General features: G+C 44.6%; 2 protein-coding genes and 1 long non-coding RNA gene across 4 annotated transcripts in view; 1 reads left to right on the top strand and 2 right to left on the bottom strand.

The window, feature by feature from the left end:
* Positions 1-11,531, bottom strand: part of LOC110535063 (hemicentin-1) — an 84,755-nt gene extending 73,224 nt beyond the window's left edge. The window contains exons 1-3 of the mRNA XM_036935794.2: positions 10,712-11,531; positions 3,336-3,406; positions 2,841-2,999 (exon numbers count right to left, since the gene is read on the bottom strand). Of these exons, the coding sequence (XP_036791689.2) occupies positions 2,841-2,999; positions 3,336-3,406; positions 10,712-10,985 (504 nt within the window). The 5' untranslated portion in view covers positions 10,986-11,531. The remainder of the gene's footprint in view (positions 1-2,840; positions 3,000-3,335; positions 3,407-10,711) is intronic.
* Positions 1-23,293, top strand: part of LOC149979634 (uncharacterized) — a 237,291-nt gene that overhangs the window by 121,164 nt on the left and 92,834 nt on the right. The window lies entirely within an intron of this gene.
* The window catches only part of LOC110535962 (neuronal calcium sensor 1), a 32,875-nt gene continuing 21,297 nt past the window's right edge, over positions 11,716-23,293 (bottom strand). The window contains exons 5-10 of the mRNA XM_036935793.2: positions 20,447-20,585; positions 17,621-17,699; positions 17,107-17,195; positions 16,911-16,988; positions 15,861-15,977; positions 11,716-15,282 (exon numbers count right to left, since the gene is read on the bottom strand). Of these exons, the coding sequence (XP_036791688.1) occupies positions 15,879-15,977; positions 16,911-16,988; positions 17,107-17,195; positions 17,621-17,699; positions 20,447-20,585 (484 nt within the window). The 3' untranslated portion in view covers positions 11,716-15,282; positions 15,861-15,878. The remainder of the gene's footprint in view (positions 15,283-15,860; positions 15,978-16,910; positions 16,989-17,106; positions 17,196-17,620; positions 17,700-20,446; positions 20,586-23,293) is intronic.

The following is a 23,293-nucleotide window of genomic DNA, read 5'->3' as shown; positions in this document are numbered from 1 at the left end:
GGCTGGTGCGTGGAGGTGGTGACGGATAGACCCAACCGTGCAGGCGCACTGGAGCTCTTGAGCACCGAGCCTGCCCAACCCTACCTGGTTGCATGCTCCCGGTCGCCCTGCCAGTGCGGCGAGGTGGAATAGCCCGCACTGGGCTATGCAGGCGAACAGGAGAGACCATGCGCAAGGCTGGTGCCATGTAAGCCGGCCCAAGGAGACGCACTGGAGACCAGATGCGTAGAGCCGGCTTCATGGCACTTGGCTCTATGCCCACTCTAGCCCGGCCGATACGCGGAGCTGGTGTGTACCGCACCGGGCTATGCACCCGCACTGGGGACACCGTGCGCTTCCCAGCATAACACGGTGCCTGCCCGGTCTCTCCAGGCCCCCGGTAAGCACAGGAAGTTGGTGCAGGTCTCCTACCTGGCTTCGCCACACTTCCTGTGTGCCCCCCCCAATACATTTTTGGGGCTGACTCTCGGGCTTCCATCCACGCCGTCGTGCTGCCTCCTCATACCAGCGCCTCTCCGCCTTCGCAGCATCCAGCTCTTCTTTGGGGCGGCGATATTCTCCAGGCTGTGCCCAGGGTCTTTTTCCATCCAACTCCTCCCATGTCCAGTACTCCTCGCGCTGCTCCTGCTGCCTTTCACCACGCCGCTTGGTCCTGTTGTGGTGGGTGATTCTGTAACGGTTTTCTTCGGGTGAAGTAGAGGCGGACCAAAACGCAGCGTGGTGATGATTCATGTTTGTTTAATAAAGGAAAACTATACATGAATAAACTACAAAACAATGAAATGTGAAAACCCAAAACAGCCCTATCTGGTGCAAAACACAGAGACAGGAACAATCACCCACAAACACACAGTGAAACCCAGGCTACCTATGTATGATTCTCAATCAGAGACAACTAATGACACCTGCCTCTGATTGAGAACTATACTAGGCCGAAACATAGAAATACCCAAATCATAGAAAAACAAACATATTCTGCCCACCCCAACTCACGCCCTGACCATGCTAAATAATGACAAAACAAAGGAAATAAAGGTCAGAACGTGACAATAGCAGAGAACATGCCTATCGTTTACCCTCACTCCTAGGACAAACCAGGGTTTCACAAAAGCATCGTAGCATTAAGATCATCTTAATTCCATTGACACTAAATGGACGGAAGACTATCTTAGTGCTACAATGTTTTTGGGGGGAAACCCAGTCCAGAGAGTTAGATATCCACTTTTAGAAACTGTTCTTCGTTTTGTAAACATTACATGGCAGAGTAGCCAGAAGGTTGTGGATATGCAGACCATCGTGGACAAGGGTATGGGTGAAAAGATATCATTATAATAAAAACACTGCATGAATCTATCATGTTATTAGCGATCCAAGGGAAATGTTTATTTTATAAACGCATTTCATGCAATTCTGTCATTTTACATGACCGGAGACAAGTAAAATATGTTTTAATACCACAACAGAGCATGACAATGAATGAGTGTATGCTGCAGCACCACAGACATTTTGATTTCTATGCAGGCTATTGTTAAAAAAGAGGATAGTCTAAGTTTGAAACAGTGCTAAAGTTGTCTATCAACTGTAAAACTGTAGCGCAACCGAACCAGTTGCAACTGAAGTATCTGATCATCAATTCATTCAAGAAAAAGCAATTTGTTGTTTAACACAGCAGCCGCGTATCATCAGGTACTGTAGGCCTATACGCCATTGTAACTTTTTTGTAATGTATAATTTTTTATTCCATGATATTGCTGTTATAAAATACATTTGTGTTGACAGTGATTAGGGCATGGGAATATAAGAGCATCTGCTAGGCTAAATTAACAAACTAGGCATGCATAGCTCACCGCATGATCCTCAAACCAAAGACTGGCCAAACTCGTGTATCTGAAAGTGAATTCAAAGGCACTGTAGAATGACTGTATAGTCTAATAAGGCATTTTCTGATTCATTATTATTTAATACTAAGTAATTAATTAAATTTTATACAGCCTTATTGCAACATTTATAGCCATGTTTTTGAAGTGCTGTTGTTGATGTGTTGCTGACATGCTGAGTGTTGCTTCCAGCCTGTAGCATGTCACAAATGCTTCACAATTGATTTCTTAAATGGCAGGCTATAGCCTCGAAATAATAATAACGTAGCCTAAATAATTCACTTCCGTTCCTTCTTAGGCTACCTGGCTTGCTCCTGACTGATTTAGAGTTAGCATGTTGTTTAATAAGAATAACAAAAATAAGGGGTTAAATATGTGTCAAAAAATATCTCTCCTAGATATAGGACAGACACTTCAAAACCTTATTTCTTTAAAAAAGAAAATGTACTGTCTTTTCAGCTGTCACGTTCTGACCTTAGTTCCTTTATTATGTCTTTGTGTTAGTTTGGTCAGGGTGTGAGTTGGGGTGGGTAGTCTATGTTCTTTTTTCTATGTTGTGTTTATGTGTTTGGCCTGGTATGGTTCTCAATCAGAGGCAGGTCTCGTTCATTGTCTCTGATTGAGAATCATATTTAGGTAGCCTGTTTTCCCCATTTTAGTTGTGGGGGATTATTTTCTGTTTAGTGTTTTTCGTCACCTTACAGGACTGTTCCTTTGTCGTTTTGTTGTTTTGTTCAGTGTTCAGTTGTTTTATTAAAAATATGAACACTTACCACGCTGCGCTTACCACGCTGCGCCACCAAAAACAGCCGTTACATCAGCCATTTATTCATGTGTTATTGAATGCATTTCTATGGGGCTAGACTTTTAAAGGTTAAAGAAAACAACCCAACTAAGTGACCCAACACCTGCAACCTAGCAGTTGTGTCAACCAAACAACATTTTCTAGAGTGCAATCATTACCTGTGATTGTCGGAGCTGCACCAGCTGCAGTACGTCCCGTTTGAGGCGGTAGTCTTTGGCTCTGGCATCAGTGAACACGTAGATAAAGGAGCCTGGTAGAGACACCTCCAGGGCCTTCTTTATGGCTCCTATACTCATCTCTGGACAGTCTCCACCTCCCTGAGAGAAGACAACACACAGACAATTGATCCAACACCATCACTGAGGGCCTCAATAGGAACAGGAAATGCATCACTATGCATAGTCTAAAGACCTGTGCTGTGTAGCCTAACCATAATCCTATTTAGTTTAGAAACTTATACTGTATTGACTGTAGAGACTATTGGCTTCATATTCTAAGCAGTCTGCATATCTACATATCCTGTATATTCTATATCCTTCCTGGTCTACAGATTGATATAAAGTATGTTAAGCCTATCATATGGAGTCTGGCGGATGTTCTGGCAGAGATGGTATAGCTATAAATTTGTATCAGGCTTTGGTTCTGGTACACACTTGGACAAACAGCTCCTGCAGATCCTGCTGGAACTTCTTTGGGTCAGTGGTGATGGACACAGGGCCAATGTCTAGGAGAAACCATAATGTGGATGTTATTAACATATAATTAAAAAGCGAACTCTGTTGCACAGAAAAAATGATAGGGTGCTTGATGATCTACTATGAAAACTATAGGTCTTTCCTATTTATTTATTTTTTTAGCTGTTGGAACATAATCAAAATGGGGGAAAGGATGTTGTAGTTGCCACATAGAGTAATTAAAGTCCTCAGTCATCCATGATTTCTGGAGATAATAGCTAAATGGAGGTACTACACTTATAATTTCAACAGCAGTTCATGCTGCTCAAATCCAATAAAAATGGCATTTGTCACATGCGCTGAATACAACTGGTGTAGACTTTACCTTGAAATGCTTGCTTACGAGCTCTTCCAAACAATGCACAAAAATAAAATACTAACACGAGGAATAACATAAAATACACAAGAATGAAGCTATATACAGGGAGTACCAGTACCAGATCAATGTGCTTGGGTATGAGGTATTTGATGAAGATATGTACATGAAGGCAGGGTAAAGTGTCTAGGCATCAGGATAGATAATAATAATATTAAGGTATTTGAGGTAGATATGTACATGAAGGCAGGGTAAAGTGTCTAGGCATCAGGATAGATAATAATAATATTAAGGTATTTGAGGTAGATATGTACATGAAGGCAGGGTAAAGTGTCTAGGCATCAGGATAGATAATAATACGATTAAAATAAAGAACAGAGTAGCAGCAGCAAATGATGAGTGTAAAAGTGTGTGTGTGAGTGTGAGTGTGTGTGTAATGTGTATGTATGTGTGTTTGTGTTGGAGTATCAATGTAGTGTGTGTGAGTGATTGTGTATATGGTTTGCTGTCACGACTTCTGCCGAAGTCGATGCCTCTCCTTGTTCGGGCGGTGCTCGGCGGTCACCGGTCTTCCAGCCACCATTGATCCATTTTTAATTTTCCATTGGTTTTGTCTTGTCTCCCTACACACCTGGTTCCAATCCCATTCATAACCTGTTGTGTATTTCACCCTCTGTTTCCCCTCATGTCCTTGTCAGAGATGGTTTGTTTTTTCATGTTCGTGAAGGTTGTATTGGTGCGCGATGGGTCCTCGTACCCACTTTGCTTTTATTATGTACTACAGCTGTGTTTTTGTTAAGTTATTAAACTACTCCAAGTTCGATTATCCTGCGCCTGACTACCCTGCCATCCTTACACACGACGTGACAGAAACTCTGACCAATATATGAAGTCAGCAGGAGAAGGTACCCCGGCCATGGAGATGGAGGAGCGCGTCCAGGAGCATACGGAGAAGCTTTACCATCTAAGTGCCGCCATGGATCGTGTTGTCCAGAATAGGGACCACTGGGAGAGACAGTTTTTCCAGCGCCTCCACCAGCACAACAGGGGTCTATCCTGAGCACCCCTTTCCCGCCTGAGCCCAGTGGGATCCATCTATCTGTGCCACAGGGGTACGACGGAATTGCTGCCAACTGCCAGGGTTTACGGTCCACCCTGGAGTGGGCCAGCTCCGTGTGTGGAGAGGGAGAAACGGCGATGGAACATTTTGAGGAGTTCACCCGCCGTTTCCATCCACCCGAGGGCAGATCGGCAGGTGAGCACCTCTACCATCTGAGGCGGGACACGAGGAGCGCCCAGGAGTTTTCCCCGGAGTTTAGGACCCTGGCTGCCGGCGCTGGATGGAGCAACAGGGCCCTGATCGACAATTACCGATGTAGTCTATGCGAGGACGTCAGTCGGGAGCTGGCCTGCAGAGACACCACCCTCCCTTTCAACCAGCTGGTGGACCTGTCCATCCGGCTGGACAACCTGCCTGCTACTCGCGGACGTCCAGATCTGGGTCTGGTTGTTCCATCCTCCCGCACCCCCTCTCCGATACCCATGGAGCTGGGAGGGAGCAGGAGCGGAAACCCCCTCCGGTCTCCCTGCACACCGTTTCCGCTCATGCACTATATGTGGTCGCAGGGGTTACACTGCTGGTCGGTGCTGGGTTGGTTCCTCTGGGAATCAAGGCAGCAAGCAGGGCGCTCTGGCGTCACCCCAGGTGAGTAGGCACCATTCTCACCCAGAGCCCTGTGTTGCACATATGTTTGTCTGTCACTTTTCCTGATTTTTTTTCTCTACCCGCTTTCCTAGCATAAGGCGCTAGTAGATTCAGGCACGGCTGGGAATTTCTTTATTAAAGTGTTAGCTCATAGTTTAGGGATCCCCATTGTTCCCGTGGATGTGCCCTTCCCCGTTCACTCCTTAGATAGTCAACCATTAGGTGTCAGGGTATATCAGGGAGGCCACCGCTCCTTTGTGTATGGTGACATAAGGGGGGTCCCACAGCCGATTTGGCTCTCACCTTCTGTAAAAAGAAGGCAACTCAATTACCGCCCCATTGACAGGGGGGTTGTGCGATAAATCTCCTGGTAGACGCAGCACTTCCCAGGAGTCGCGTGTATCCCCTGTCGCAAGCGGAGACGTGAACGGGGATGGAGGTTTGCGCCTGTGCATTGATTATCGAGGTCTCAATCAAATCACGGTGATACAGTTACCCGCTACCTCTTATCGCTACGGCGATTGAGTCAATGCACGGGGCGCGCTTCTTCACTAAACTGGATCTCAGGAGTGCGTACAACCTGGTGCATATCCGGGAGGGAGACGAGTGGAAGACGACATTTAGTACCACCTCGGGGCATTATGAGTACCTCGTCATGCTGTATGGGTTGATGAATGCTCCATCTGTTTTCCAATCCTTTGTAGATTAGATTTTCAGAGACCTGCACGGGCAGGGTGTAGTGGTGTATATCGATGACATTCTGATACTCCGATACACGCGCCGAGCATGTGTCCCTGGTGCGCAGAGTGCTTGGTCGCCTGTTGGAGCATGACCTGTACGTCAAGGCTGAAAAATGCCTGTTCTTCCAACAGTCCGTCTCCTTCCTAGGGCATCATATTTCCACGTCAGGAGTAGAGATGGAGAGTGACCGCATTGCACCCGTGCGTAATTGGCCGACTCCCACCACAGTGAAGGAGGTGCAGCGATTCTTAGGGTTTATCAACTACTCCCGGAGGTTTTATCCGAGGCCGGTGCGCTTGCAGTGGTCAGCTGAGGCGAACGGGGCTTTTAGGCATCTGAAGGCTCTGTTTACCTCGGCTCCTGTGTTGGCTCATCCGGATCCCTCTTTGCCATTCATAGTGGAGGTGGACGCGTCCGAGGCTGGGATAGGAGCTGTACTCTCTCAGTGCTCAGGTACGCCACCGAAGCTCCGCCCCTGTGCCTTCTTCTCTAAGGAGCTCAGCTCGGCGGAACGAAACTATGATGTGGGGGACCGGGAGTTGTTAGCTGTCATTAGGGCTTTGAAGGCGTGGAGACATTGGCTTGAGGGGGCTAAACACCTTTTTCTCATCTGGACTGACCACCACAATCTGGAGTACATCCGGGAGGCGAGGAGACTGAATCCTCGCCAGGCAAGGTGGGCCATGTTTTTCACCCGTTTTGTGTTTACCCTCTCTTACAGACCAGGCTCCCAGAACGTTAAGGCAGACGAGCTGTCTCGGCTGTATGCCAGAGTAGCGGACCTTGGATCTCATTCCCATACTCCCAGCCTCTTGTTTGGTGACTCCGGTAGTGTGGGAGCTGGACACGGACATTGAGCGGGCGTCACGTGCAGAGCCCGCTCCACCTCAGTGTCCAGCTGGGCGTCTGTATGTTCCGTCTGCTGTCCGCGACCGGCTGTTCTATTGGGCCCACACGTTACCCTCCTCTGGTCATCCTGGGATTGGTCGGACGGTGCACTGTTTTAGTGGGAGGTACTGGTGGCCCACTTTAAGGACGTGAGGGTTTATGCTTCCTCCTGCTCAGTGTGCGCCCAGCGCAAGGCTCCTAGACACCTGCCCAGAGGTAAGTTACAACTCTTACCTGTTCCACAACGGCCTTGGTCGCACCTGTCGGTGGATTTCTGAACCGATATTCCACCTTCACTGGGTAACACCACGATCCTGGTCGTTGTGGATCGTTTCCCTAAGTCCTGTTGTCTCCTCCCTTTGCCCGGTCTCACTACGGCCCTACAAACTGCAGAGGCCCTGTTTACACATGTTTCCGGCACTATGGGGTGCCTGAGGATATTTTGTCTGATCGGGGTCCTCAGTTCACGTCAAGGGTCTGGAAGGCGTTCATGGAACGTCTGGGGTCTCGGTCTCGGTCAGCCTTACCTAAGGTTTTCACCCCGAGAGTAATGGGCAGGTGGAGAGTTCTGAGGTCCTATTGCCAGGATCGGGCAGAGATGGCCCAGAACTTGCTCCGCCACTCCTCCACTAACCTTTCTCCCTTTCAATGTGTATTAGGTTATCAGCCGGTTCTGGCTCCTTGGCATCAGAGTCAGACCGAGGCTCCTGCGGTGGACGACTGGTTCCGGCGTGCGGAGGAAACATGGGACGCCGTCCACCTTCAGCGAGCCGTACTGAGCCAGAAAGTTGGCGCAGACCGTCACCACAGTGAGGCCCCGTTGTTCACACCGAGGGACAGGGTTTGGCTCTTGACCCGAAACCTGCCCCTCCGCCTGCTCTGCCGGAAGCTGGGTCTGCGGTTTGTGGGTTCGTTTAAAGTCCCAAGGAGAGTGAACAAGGTATGTTACAGGTTACAGCTTCCCCCTAATTACCGCATTAACACCTCCAATCCATGTGTCTCTCCTCAGGCCGGTGGTGGCTGGCCCACTCCAGGAGGCTGAGGTACAGGAGGTTCCTCCGCCCCTCTGGACATTGAGGGGGTCCCGGTATACTCCGTTCGATCCATCCTGGATTCGAGACGTCGGGCGAGGGGCCTTCAGTACCTCGTGGACTGGGAGGGGTACGGTCCGGAGGAGAGATGCTGGGTTCTGGTGGAGGACGTGTTAGATCCTTCCCTGCTGCGAGAGTTCCACCGTCTCCATCCGGATCACCCTGCGCCTCGTCCTCTGGGTCGTCCCCGAGGCCGGTGTCGACACGCTTCTGGAGCCGCGAGTCGGGGGCGGGGTACTGTCACGACTTCTGCGAAGTTGATGCCTCTCCTTGTTCGGGCGGTGCTCGGCGGTTGACGTCACCGGTCTTCTAGCCATCATTGATCCATTTTTCATTTTCCATTGGTTTTGTCTGTCTCCATACGCACCTGGTTCCAATCCTTTTCATTACCTGTTGTGTATTTAACCCTCTGTTTCCCCTTGTCAGAGATGGTTTGTTTTTTCATGTTCGTGAAGGTTGTATTGGTGCGCGATGGGTCCTCGCACCCACTTTGCTTTTATGTACTCTGGTTTTGGAGCTGTGTTTTTGTTACGTTATTAAACTACTGCATTGATACCAAGTTCGATTCTCCTGCGCCTGACTTGCCTGCCACCTATACACACGACATGACATTTGCGTATGGTCAGTGCAAGATAGAACCATTGCAGATAGTTTGGGTACCATTAATTTACTATAGGCACTGGCTATTTAACAGTTTTATGGCTTGGGGGTAGAAGCTGTCTCAAAGCCTGTTGGTCTGAGGCAATGCTCAGGTACCATTTGCCAGATGGTAGCAGAGTGAACAGTCTATGGCTTTGGTGGCTGGAGTTTTATAAAATGTTTAGGAAATGTTTCGAGCCTTAAGGTCCTGGATGGCAGGGAGCCCAGGATTGTATTGGGCTGTCCGCACCAGCCTCTGTAGCGCTTTGCGGTCAAGTGCGATGCATTTGCCATACCAAACGGGGATGCAACCAGTCAAGATGCTCTTGATGGTGCAGCTATAGAACTTTTTGAGGATCTGAGGGCCTATGCCAGAAATAATGTCTAGTCCCCTAAATCATTACTGGTGGACAATTAAGTATCACATACAGTACATGCTAGATGCTATATTATAAACTAGGCGGTTTGAGCCCTGAATGCTGATTGGCTGAAAGCCATGGTATACCGCAGCTATGACCAAAACTGAATTGAAGTTTATAATAGCAATAAGGTACCCCAGGGGTTTGTGGTATATGGCTATACCACGGCTAACAGCTGTATCCAGGCACACCGCGTTGTCGTGCTTAAGAACAGACCTTAGCCATGGTATATTGGCCATATACCACACCCTCTTGTGCCTTACTGCTTAAATATAGCATGTGGTATTGTGCCATCTTCAAAATGCCCATGATAACGGAGTAATCATTAGTTGTGTTTAGTGCTGAAGTCGGCACTCTCTGTTGGGTGACCTGAGCCCCTCTCATACTGCAGTGGACCCCAACGTGACTAATAACAGCCTACTAAGATCTGACACTTATTTGGAATCCTTCAGGGGCTGGTCGATGGAGCAGTAAACATTAATCAACACACTGAGAATATATTGTCTGTCATATAGAATAGCTTGCCATATAGAACAGTTCACTCTGTGAGGGAGAGGCCCGTAGATTGGGTTAGGGGCAGTGTGGGTGTTTTTGTGTGTGTGTGTGTGTGTGTGTGTGTGTGTGCTTCAAGCTTTGCCATCACATTGCTTACCAAATATAACTTTTAGACATTGATAATACGTGGACATGTCAGACTGCCAGACTACCTGGGGAGTATTTATTGATCCCTCTCTGTCCCACTATCATTTTTTTGTCAGGCTTTTTAAGGCTTTGTCCCCACTTCAGTCATAAGAGCCCATACAACATAGACACTGTCACCCTGTTTCTTTGCAATCCTAGGAGGCTTACAAAGTCCCCAAGGGCACACTAAATTAGACACAGATCAAATGTGTGGCGTTAGTGTAGCAAGCCGAGCACACCATCCCCTTCTCAGCATCCAGCCCTTCCACCCAGGGTTGGTTACTGGGGCCGGTAGGCTTTCCAGAGGGGTGGATGGGGGTGATTGGGGTAATTACACACCAGAAGACAGCATATGCTTCTCATCTGGGCTCAAACACCCTCCCCCATTAGGGCACTCTCTTTTTTTCAAGCTCCAGCTTTCCCATAGAGGTTGAGTGGAAGAGGGGTGCCTATACTTGCATTTGTGGCCAAAGCATAAATAAATAAATAAACTGTTTTAAAAAAACCCACCTTAAATTTGTATCTCAAACAGAAGTGTTAAAAATGCTTGCTATTTCCTCATATGTCATCCTCCTGAAGAAGTTGAGCTGGCCCATCACTCCTATTGTAATTATGTCATATTTCATAGAAATCTGGAAACACTGGACAGTTCCTTTAATGTTTGATCTGATTGAGGCCTTATTGTTTAATGTCAATTGTTTAATGTAAATAATGTAGGCCTATTCTCATTTGTCTTTAAAAAAAATGCTAAATATCTTACTCTTGTAAGAAATAATTAGGGTTATGAAACATTTCATTATTATTATTTTTTTTACCTGGGTCATGAAATGGCACGAGGACAAAGTTTTTGATGGGTCTTGTCCTCCGGTTGAGGGTCTTTTCCAGGATCCGAGAGGCACCATCTATCACCTGTTTGAGGTCGTCATACATTGAGCCAGTAACATCGAACACAAATGCCAGGGTTGAAGCGCTGTCACTGTCCATGGAATCAAAGTGCTCCTGGCCACCCTCAACTCGCGGGTCGGTCAGGACTTTGTGCCCGCAAATAAAGAGCGCCAAGAGAAGGCACTTCAACATAATAGCGGTCATTCTCAATTTACTGCATCTGTGTTTGATTTCATAAACGTAACAAACCAGTTAAAACATTAACACATTAAAAAAAGACGTTTTTGCGCATCCCCCACCAAAAATGTATCTATAGAAATCGAATTATTGCCAAAGACAACCAAACTAAAAAATCTTTGAAAAATGTTGTGCCTCAACTGAAATAGCCTACATGTAGATCTAGACTAGATGGTGTAGCACGTTATTTCGTCCCGAGTAACATCCATGCACAAAAGTTTGGACGGATTGAAGAAAGCAGCTCCTCTGGAGAAATGGTAGTGTATGCTGAGCGCTCGGAACGGTGGCAGGGATGGGTGTTAAAAGGGTCCTGAGTAGGAACAAGCATATTTTTTTGTGTGTAACTTGACCCGGCTATCACTTCCAGCCCAACCCCGTCCACATTCTCCTGGCCGGGTACTCATGGCTGGATCCGGTCAACCTTATGCCAAGCTAGAGTTGCAATTGTGCTCAACTTTTAAGCAATTTTACAGTGGAGAAGAATTGTTTTCACGACTCAGCATTGTCGAAATGGCTTGAGCTTTATTATAACAGCAGTGTTTATGTTTAGCTGGCATATCACGCACCTTGCATCCCCTAAAAAGGGGGTGGCACAGGCTCTGTGGCCCCCACCCCCCCAAACAAATATATACACAAATATTATAACATAATCAGGGAGTTGGTCAACCATGGTGTGTAAAATAATTAATTTGAAGAATTTATCTGCACTGTATGTTTATTATTTATTAGCCAGCCAGAGGAATAATTCGTTTAATTTGACAAGTTAACTGCTAATATGCCAATATTTCATTCAAACAATGCAATCAATCTACAGCCATACACTGACTGAAATCAGTAGATGATAGGATTTAAAATGTTGTAAATGCAACAAGCACTGGTATTGTATCATATAATAGCACTCTCAGCTTTCCAAGAAACATTTATGGTTTTAGACATTTATGGTATGTTTACATGTATTTTAGAGGGTATATATACAGAAAATGTGTACAAAACCTGTATAAACTGTATTTAGGATTATAGGACAATATTGTAGGTTAACATTCATTAAATTACACCATTTCTGATACATCACATGCCTTTGTTTGATTTTCCTGCTTAAGAAAAATCAGGATTATGCCTCTAATGCCATTAATTCCAAAAAGACTGGTTTGGATTTCTCCCTGACCAATATGGCTGCCATTTTCACCCCATTTGGAAATGTGAAGGTTTATAACATAGCCTGTCTAGTAATTTTAGGATCTCTATGGTTGCTCCCCCCTTCCCAGGTAAGATATGAACACATCATAAGCCATGTAAAAAAAAATAGAATTATAGGAAATAATTTGTAAAACTGCAACAAATTCTCTCAGCCTCATTGCAACATGTGTAGAATAGCATGAGATTAGTTGTCTCTGGAAAAAAAGACACCAAAATATATGTATATATAAATATATCCCGCTGTTGCATAAATGGAGTCAGTGGCTTGACATGAGACAGAAATGCCAGATGCTTCTTCAGAGGAAAGGCTGAGGAAGCCAAGCATCCCTTTCTCGTCGGATTACAGATCCTGATAAGAACGGATACTTCGATTACATCACATGGTGAGGCAGTCGCTCTCAGGGATTTATCTATTTTAAGATTTCTTACTGAGTTTTATTTGAGCGCAAAGAAGTGTCAAGCCATGCAAGCCAAGAGATTGATGTAGCATATCGGACGTTTGGCGAGGAGAGAAGGCAACCATACAAGAGGAAGGAAAGGGTTTGCAAGAATGAAAACATTTTAATGACCCCAAAAAATAACCATTGGTGTCAGAGACAGGTTGAGTGTTTAACCTTCGTCAAGAAATTGACAGAGATTTTAGAGTCACACTTTTGTGCCTAAAGGAATCATGATTTCAGTCTCATATTCCACAATTCTGCTTACCCAAGAAAAGCATATCAAAGAGAATTAAATACATTTTATGGGATGCTGCTGCAACACCAATGCCAGAACACAATGAATTAAAGATGTTTACTGCAATGATAAAGAAATGTTCTCCTTCTAAACCTACCAGGTCACTATTTAGACTTACTGTATAAGCTTGGCCCACTTGGGTCCTCCTTTGGCATGTAGTAACTCCAGTTCTAATGGCTCTTATATCTCCTGAATCCAGACCAGTTGGATAAGAATGGACAGACAATGTTAAACAGATTAATGGCCCAGTGGATCTTGCTGAGGGCCTGGCTAGCCTCTACCAAACCACTGTGAGTTTTTCAACCGCACGGGGATGGCACAAATCAGACACCAAGGAAATCTCACTACTTCTTAATGGTCTCTTCTAAGTGTGCTAGTCTGCTGTAGGAATACTTGAAGTTAGGTCAGGACATAAAAACTTACATTGCGAATCTATGGTGTAGCAGTAGATTATGGATTTGAAGTGGAAAGCAACACTAAGGCCTGTATTTACTCATATCTACAGTATGAACTGTCTTAAAGCACTGTTTAATGAACAAGTTACAGTCAATGTAATCCTTAATTCATTATAACAGGGTAATTCATGTTTAAGTTTAACAAAAAGTCTGAATCTCCATTGAACAATTACTTCAACCACTTTCTGGCAGAGTTCTGTTCCTGTATCCATTTTGAATAAACAGGTATTTGAGGGAACTGAGACACATTTCGGAAACAAGTTGAGTTTAGAGAGCTTTGAGGTTGAATTTTCAATCACAGAATGTAAAGGCAGCCATTTAAAGGTCCACTGCAGAAATCGCTCCGACATTTCCTGGTCGCTAAAATTGAAATAGTTCGACCAATTTCAGTTTATGCAACAAAACAAACAAGTATAGTGTAGAGAATCATCATACCATCTTAACCGCTGTAAAATATATTTTCAATAACCCAAAATATTGTATTTTCAGGTGTTTGAAGATGGTGTACAAAACCAAAAGTAAAAGATGCAAAAACTAAACTTACAAACGGGAAGCATAGAAATAGCTTACATAGAACAGGTCTACAGCTTCTTAGACTTAATTTAAATGGGAATAACAGGTCTATAACTCACAGTTCTATGTGAATTTGGTCAGGTCGCCCAGAAAGTTACATATTGCAGCTTTAAAATGCATTTTACTCTGTGCTCTGTGTTGTTCAATGTAAATGACAGCACAGGGGGAAATTATCTTTATCACTTGAGTAAGGCTAAATCAGTGAAGCTGACAAATGCCTAATGGTAAGACTGAAATGACCCGAGACTGAACGGGAAAGGCATCATCACATGCTGGGATTTATGGCTTCTGTTGAACACACAGGACAGACACAAAAAGGACAGGCTCAAACAGACAGCCTGCAAAAATCTTTACAACGAGAATGTATGTCTGTTTGTTCTCAATGGCTGAAGCTTTGTGTATACACAGGGTGGATGGAGTAAGACGACGTCAAAGGAAATAATGAGCCTCAGTTGAGATGTGTCAACTGTGAGGAATTACACTGTGTTGCTTGATCATGTCATTTAGAATGTGGCATTGAGACATTACAGTGCCTTGACAGTAGTGCTGATGGGAAACGGAACATACATCCAACACAATAGGAGGCACATAACCCAAACATAATGAATTAAGCCTTACAAATGAAAGCCCCTCCCTGACCACTTACTCCTCAAATAAAAATGTGAAAGACAACCAAGGAAGCGGTTTGTGCAGGAAGCAGGATGAAAAAAAGCATTCCATTAATTAAAACTGATTCAAAAACGATTACGCTTAATTTCATGTTAATGAACAGCACTCCAACAAACGCAGCAAAGCAACACATAATAACAAGACTATTTATAGTATATCCTATATACATGGATTTATAAATTAGTTGATCTCCCTCAACACTCAAAAACAATCAGTGCCTGCTGATGTCTCCTGCTGTAGTCTTTCAGGTAGCCATGTGACAGCTCTCCACGTGTCAGTCACACCACTCTGACTCTGTTGAGCGCCGTTCACAGTTCACACACACCTCAAGGGGTATCCTCCAGTATAGTCCACAAGGAAAAACAACTGCCTTGCTTGTATGTATAAGTTCAGTGTATATTCCCCTCTTGTCCTTTTTTATTTTACATTTTTGTATATCAGAGGGCTCAGAGTTGTTTTCAATGCTTATAGTGCAGATGAATATGTGCAATTAACGGCAGCAGTATTACACAAGTCCTTGCCCTTCTCCTCACCCCACGTCTCCTTCTGGATGGTGCATGGAGGGACGTTGATGCTTGTAGATGCTTTTTTCTCATAGCAGGTGTGATGGCACCATGTTGGACTCATCTGCGAATCTGTAATAATAATCGCCATTGAGTTCAATGAAATCAGACATGGACACAAACAGTGCAAGATCCTATTGACAAAAGAGACACAAAACTAACAAGTAAATGCAGTGCTACTTTAAACCCAAGCTGTCCAATGTAAGTGTCTGTATTGAGCTGAAACACACTCTATCACATGTTGAGCAGGACGTCAGCTACAGCAATAATGGGCTGTGGAATACATTAGACAGAGGGGAGGATAGACCAGCTAACTGCCCTTTCTCCTCTCTGAGCACTGCATGGCTGTTTCATTGCCAGCAATCAGCAGAGGGCACTTGAATAAAACATAAGGACAAACTGTGGTCTGACAATGGCGGTTTTGCATTGTTTTCAGACCGAGTCTCTGACCTCTACACTATACTGCACTTCGTAAACTGTAGTATTCTCAATAACACACATTGTCATCCTCAGATCAATTGACCACACAATTCCTTGTTTCTCTTATTATAAAACATGATTTTGAATATATCATACAGCATGTACAACCTTATGACATTTCCAATACTTGGGTATTGAATTCAATGCTGCATGATCACTGCTCCACTCACCTTTAAACACTTTAGGCCCTATACCAGCCCATCGTACAGTGACAGTGCCTGCACAATGGAGGGGTCTGCCTTGGAACCCTCCTGAAACTCCTGCAGGGTCAACTTGCCATCAGCATTCTGGAATAAGAACACAGGAGAAGATATAGCACAACGGAACAGCATCTCCATCGCAGATCAGGCCGCTTTTACTCTATCTTACCAGCAGGGGGCAAACAAATCATGAGTAAATGTTTTTATTTTTTATTTAACCTTTATTTAACTAGGCAAGTCAGTTAAGAACAAACTATTATTTACAATGACGGCCTACCCCGGCCAAACCCTCCCCTAACCCGGACGACGCTGGGCCAATTGCGCGCCGTCCTATGGGACGGCCGGTTGTCATACAGCCTGGGATCGAACCCGGGTCTGTAGTGACGCCTCTAGCACTGCGATGCAATGCCTTAGACCTCTGTGCCACTCTGTCCCCATTAATGTAATATACCAGGGCCTTTTCTACATGGCTTGGCTGATCTAGTTCAGTGCACTTGAATGGTCAGCTCACTTCCCTCCGCCCATACAAATGACTGAGCAACTGATGCTGTGCTCTGAAGCCAGTCCTATCGGCCTGATCCTTGCACTGGGTATGGAACTGACAAACATGCCCAGGCAGGCTCCATCTCATCTTTCACTGAGCCAAGGACGAGGAGGGCCTGAGTGAGCTGAGTGGGAATTAGCACTGGGCTGTGGTGGTGGAGGGGGTATCTGTGGTGTTTATAGACTGCAGGAATTGTTAGTGATGCTGGGATGGCTACGGCTAAGAGGTCTAAACTCTAGACGGCCCTCACTGCACTACAGCACAGGGACACAGTAGGAACACAATACACATGGTATTTTCTGTGGAGTTGCTAGTCAGCTCATTACAATAGTACTGCCACTGACTTGAGAAACAAAGTGATCTATAAGTTGTACAACTAAGAGCAAAATAGCTATAAACAAATAGTTACATAATTCTTAACCCATGGTGGTGGTTTTGGGTTACTACAGTGTTTTATTTGTGGAATAGAGGTATACCTTGTCCATCATGGAAAAAATACGGTCCACTCTCTTCTCAGGTGTATTCTCTTCTTCTGGTAACTCTACAGTGTTCCCCTGGAACACAAAGGCAAATATATTGTCTTGCAATAGTTCAGGTCAATGTAAAATACTGTATGTGAATTCTACCATTAGCCTTTTTGACACTGGAACATTTTGGTATTGTATAACTTACCACCATCAGATATATGGCATCTACGATGTTTAACATCTCATCTCGTGTGACGTAGCCATCGTTATCAAGATCATACAATTTGAAAGCCCCTAAATACAGCAACAAAAAAAAACAGATGGTGAAGGCCCAGTACTGATTGTAAATAAAGTAGTTTTGGGATTGTGTACAGGTAGATGGGGATAGATGAATGTATGTAGCCTTGACCTTTTACTCAGGTATTAAACATGAGCGGCTGTGTGTGGGGGAGTGGAGTGGCATGAGAGTTTTGAGATAGAATGAACCCCCACAGAGTTAGAACTATTTCTCCCAAATATTTTCTAAAGGTAATCCAAACCCAGGGCCCACATCGTAGGCAACACCATTGAAACAATACTTAAAAATCTCTTATTTGTAGTCTTCTGTGAGCCTGTCTTTTTGTTCTGTACATGCATAACAATACGATCACAAATACTCAGGTCCTGTCACTGAAATGTCAACGTGCACTGCCTGATGTGAAGGGGTCATCTCTCCTTACATCTGAGCTTTTCATCCAGTGTCCCCCGCGAAGTCACCGACAGGGCCTGGATGAACTCTGAAAACTCTATGTGTCCATCCTATTCAATAACACACACACAGAGAGAGAGAGAGAGAGAGAGAGAGAGGGAGAGAGAGAAAGATATAGAGAGAGAAGGGGGGGGGGGGGGTTAGACACAAGACAAATATCTTCTTTCACACTAACTCCCCTAAACACTTTGTTTGGTCTACTGCTGAAAAGTGGGGCAGACTTGTGCTCCATGTCTGCTGCTATTTCGGCTCTGCACCTGGCTCTCCCGAGGCTAAAGTATGTCAACTCTGGTCATTAGCAAGATGGATGCATGCTGCCAGGTACACTATATATATATAAAAGTATGTGGACACCCCTTCAAATTAGTGGATTCGGCTGTTTCAGCCACACCTGTTGCTGACAGGTGTCTAAAATCGAGCTCACCATGCAATCTCTATAGACAAACACTGTCAGTAGAATGGCCTTACTGAAGAGCCAGTTCATAAAATTTCTGCCCTGTTAAAGCTGCCTCATTCAACTGTAAGTGCTGTTATTGTGAAGTGGAAACGTCTAGGAGCAACAGCGGTTCAGCCACAAAGTGGTAGGCCACACAAGCTCACAGAACGGGACTGCCGAGTGCTGAAGCGCGTAGCGCGTAAAAACATCAGTCGTCGGTTGCAACACTCACTACCGAGTTTCAAACTGCCTCTGGAAGCAATGTCAGCACAATAACTGTTCGTCGGGAGCTTCATAAAATGGGTTTCCATGACCGAGCAGCCGCACATAAGCCTAAGATCACCAAGCGCAATGCCAAACGTCGACTGGAGTGGTGTAAAGCTCGCCGCATTGGACTCTGGAGCAGTGGGAACATGTTCTCTGGAGTGTTGAGTCATGCTTCACCATCTAACAGTCCGATGGACAAATCTGGGTTTGGTTGGTTCCAGGAGAACTCTACCTGTCCCAATGCATAGTGCCAACCGTAAAGTTTGGTGGAGGAGAAATAATGGTCTGGGGCTGTTTTTCATGGTTCGGGCTAGGACCCTTAGTTCCAGTGAAGGGAAATCTTAACGCTACAGTATACAATGACGTTCTAGATAATTCTGTGCCTCTAACTTTGTGGAAACAGTTATAGCATGACAATGCCCCCGTGCACAAAGTGAGGTCCATACAGAAATGTTTTTTCGAGATCGGTGTGGAAGAACTTGACTGGCCTGCACAGAGCCCTGACCTCAACCCCATTGAACACCATTGGGATGAAATGGAATGCCGACTGCGAGCCAGGCCTAATCGCCCAACCTCACTAATGCTCCCGTGGCTGAATGAAAGCAAGTTCCCGCAGCAATGTTACAAGATTCAGTGGGAAGCCTTCCCAGAAGAGTGGAGGCTGTTATTACAGCATTTATTTTACCTTTATTTAACTAGGCAAGTCAGTTAAGAACAAATTCTTATTTTCAATGATGGCCTAGGAACAGTGGGTTAACTGCCTGTTCAGGGGCAGAACGACAGATTTGTACCTTGTCAGCTCGGGATTCGAACTTGCAACCTTTCGGTTCCTAGTCCAACCACTAGGCTACCCTGCCGCCCATGATTTTGGAATGAGATGTTCCATGAGCAGGTGTCCACATACTTTTGGTAAGATCTTTTGGTAGCCTAACTACAGATGGATTAGAATCCACTATTTGCAACAGAAACCATTTGTTTTTCCAAACTTTGTTTTTCCCTTGATTGTATTTTGGAATATTGCGAAACAATCTGCTGTTTGATATTTGCAAAAAATTTGCCAAAATGCAGCGAGCATCCTGACTGTATGCGCTTGTGATTACATACAATACACAGCAATGCCTGCTACTACATGATAATGAGAAGAGGGGAACAAAATATTTATTTTCAAGATACCAGTAGACCTTTTCTGATTTGATTTTCATGAGATATTGTTGTAGGCAAAATTACATCCTAGGATACATACCCCAGACCTGAGCAAGGCCTGCTAAAGGAGAGATATGGGATCTGAGACACAACAACAGCATTTTACGGACTCTCAGACTGATTCTATCTCCACCAGACAAGGGACCAGCCAGCCAGCCAGCTGTTGTAAAACAGACATTGAACTGAAAAATTACACTGATTACAAATACTATTAGAACCACAGCATTCTCTCTAACTACAGGGTGCTTAGCACAAATTAAACTCATAAACATCCGAACCAGTGTGTGGCTATGGCCGCCAGGGGTCATCGACCAGCCTGTGAGACTGCTCTTAACAACACAACAGATGACCTTGATAACTAAACGAGGATGCTGCTTTATGAATGATTAATATTGAATATTGATAACATAATGCCAGGCTGCACTAGCATGTTTCATTAACAAGCCACACACACACACAACGTTTGGGGTTCCTCTCAAAGCCTACAGACCATGGGGATGAAACAAGAATTGCAATGCCTTGTTGTGAATTACAAAAACCTTTGTTCAAAGTCCATTTCCCTCTCATTTCCAGGAACCTCTGACATGTGCTTTGTCAACCCATCTCACCTCTGATTGATCCCACAAAAGGGACCCTTTCTGCGCTCAGATTCCACTTCTGATTAGAGACCGTTACACAGTGCTATGACCCTCAAGGCACCACAGAGACTGGAAACGGTTGGATCATCACGGAGTAATCTCACCCATCTACCAGAAACAGCATCCTAAACCTTTTTACTATACAGTATGTACGCATTTACTCCCCTAACATGACAGTGGCTGAAATGTAATTAAAATCACAGAAAAAGCACATGTAATTGTATGGAGGTACAAATAATAAAAAGATTTAAACCTTGTTTTCATCAAAGACGTTGAAGACAAAAGAAGCAAACTTGGTGGGGTCACCAAAAGGGAAGAACTGCTTGTAGATCTTTTGAAAGCCCACAGCATCCAGCTGACCACTTGGACAGTCCTTAATAAAGCCTTTGTACCTGCAGGAGATGATGATGATTATGATAATGATGAGAGAGGAAGTCAAAGAGAACACAAGAGAAAGTTAACATGATAGGGATACAATTAGCCTACTGAATATAATATGAAATTGTTCAATAACACTGAGCTTCAGACGCAGCTCTTAACAGGCAAGCAGCAGTGATCTAGTTTAAAACAGCATGTTGTATAAAAAGGTTTAACCCAAAGCTATTTATCTTGCTAGCAGATAAGATAATGTCTCTAATCAAATATAATAGGCAGAGGGAGTTTAATTAAAATCAAATGACTTTCTTGTCTTTTGATAATGTGCATACATGATAAATCAATCTGTGAGCTTCTAGCCTCTAGAGATGAGATGATATGTCCAGAATGACATAACACCACAGCTATTTATAGAACCAATTTCAAGCCTCGTCACTCAAAGGTAGACAGTCTCGTTGTACAACTCAATAAAGAAACAGTGTTATCAGAGTAAAATAACAAGCCTTTAATGGGTCTGTACAGAGAGGGAGACGGAGAGGGAGAAGGAGATTTGAAGAAGGAATCAGAGATGGGTAGGCTAGTTTAAGGTGTATATTTCTCTCTCCATCGCTCTCTGGTAAAAGCATGGGGGTATTATCAGTTTGGTGGACTAAAATGTGCATCCACATGACGTCTGACCCAGTGTTAGACAGTGATGTTCAGAGGTAGACAGGTCTTTTGTGAGTTCCCATAACTTCCCATGTCTCTGTGTGATTGACAACAGACCCAGACTGGTCCTGATGAGGATCTGCTGTAATGAAGGCCAGACTGAGAGGAATGAAGAATGAAGCCAGGACAGATCCTCCCTACACTCACTCCTTCCTTTGGCTCCTCACTCTGAAACTCATATTTTTAATCTGCCTCGCAGATAAAGCACACTCCTGCTAAACCTAGAATAGGACAGACAGACACATATAATCTCTAAAGATGGGCTGAGAAATTATTGAAGAGAAGGCCATAATCCTCCTATTTGCATATCCAGATGTGGAGATATGCAGAGGAAACGAAAGCTCACTGAAGAACAATGAGGAATCAAGTCTAATTGCCGTTCAGCGGGCAGGTAATACAAAGCACAACATAATCCCAATATGACCCATTTCAAGTTAAATAGATTTTGTCTGACTCATTTGTGAAATTCCCATTGTCTCTGTGAGAGGAAAATCGTTTCAGTACTGTATATTCATTGGGGGACTCAATGAAACAGCAAAAACATGCTAGTGCAAAAACACACAGGCCTTTAGATTCAATCAGTTGCTTAGTAACTAACCATTGACTAGTAATTGGGCAGGATGATCCCAATCTAACTAAATGTGAAGCATCTTTCTCTAGTTTGATGTGACCCTGGCTAACTCACTAGCATATGTGCAGTTGTGCATGGACATGTAGCCTAGCTCCTAGGCCTTTCAGGATAATTGTGCTTACTCACATGAAAATAGCCTAAACCAGTAGACCAGTGACTTTATGTCATAGTCAGTGAGGCAACCTGGAGATATACTGTACATGACTGGCAGCTTTCTACCAACACGCTGTAATCTGTCATCATGGTGGATGGCTATAAACAGTGTTGTGGACAAGGCTATTTAGCTACTTTCCCTTGTTGTTGTCCAGTTGGCAGGGATACTTGGCTATGTCCCTGTGTTATTGATTGCAGGTGAGCACTAAGCATGCTAATGACATTTCCCCCTGAATAGATTAGCATTGATCAATATGGATGGAGGAGACATTTAACAGTACCAGCATTTATCTAAGAGTTTCGAAAACCCAATCGTAGGCAACAGAGTGACTAGGGTCTGGTTTCAATGACGGACTCTTTAGGCATAGAGGAAATACGTCACTGCCTACGTCACTACTTTATCTGCTTGAACAAAATACTAGATAGTAGCTAGCAAGATGGAGATCACAGAGGTTATTTTTAATGTGTGCATTTCGCAAGTGGCTAGTTTGCATCAGCTACCTTAACAAAAACCACTGCAAAGGCTTTGCTTACAAACTTTGGTTTTCAATCGCGGCATTCTGGCATGTCTGCCTCGAGATTTTTTGGGAGAGCCCCCAGATGTATTATTATTTTTTCTTATCGACTGAGGCAGTGATGTAGTTCCTCTATGCCAAAATAGTTCATAATTGAAACCCTAGTCAATGTGTTGCCTAGGGTCGTGTTTAAGAGTCTATTTATCTAACCTTGCTATTTATTCTATGTCTGTGAGTGGCTCCTCCACTAATTACACACCATCTCCCATTTCCCCTGTTTAAATTGCCTCTCATCTTTCACACTCAACCATGGTGATTGCAGCTGATCTTCCATTGAGGAGTCATGCAACGTTTTATGTAAAATAATGGATGGAAGTCTGACTGACTTGGATGGAGTGCACAGCCAGGGTGTTATTCTGCCCCAGTGCACCCAGGCAGCCCCTGAGACTGGCCGACTCTGTAGCCACGTGCCGAAGCAGAGCCAGCCGAGCGTTGTCTTTCTGCTGCATGTGGACAGGGATGTGGATGAGCCCTTGCTCCCTGACCCTATCAGAGAGGGTAGTGCATCAACACACTGATTGACTGGCTCACGAGGCACTGACTTCTCTCTCGTACAAGGATCAGGTTTTGACACAAAGCCAAGGCAGATGAAATAATGTTAAAGACCTGGCACGTCAGACAGACAGGGAAAGGCAGCATTTACAAAGTGCTATAGGCT

Source organism: Oncorhynchus mykiss, chromosome 11, assembly GCF_057628025.1.
Source record: "Oncorhynchus mykiss isolate SJ-2025 chromosome 11, ASM5762802v1, whole genome shotgun sequence".
NCBI lineage: Eukaryota > Metazoa > Chordata > Actinopteri > Salmoniformes > Salmonidae > Oncorhynchus > Oncorhynchus mykiss.
Note: the sequence above shows the minus strand (reverse complement) of the source record. Positions and strands in the feature narration are given on the sequence as shown.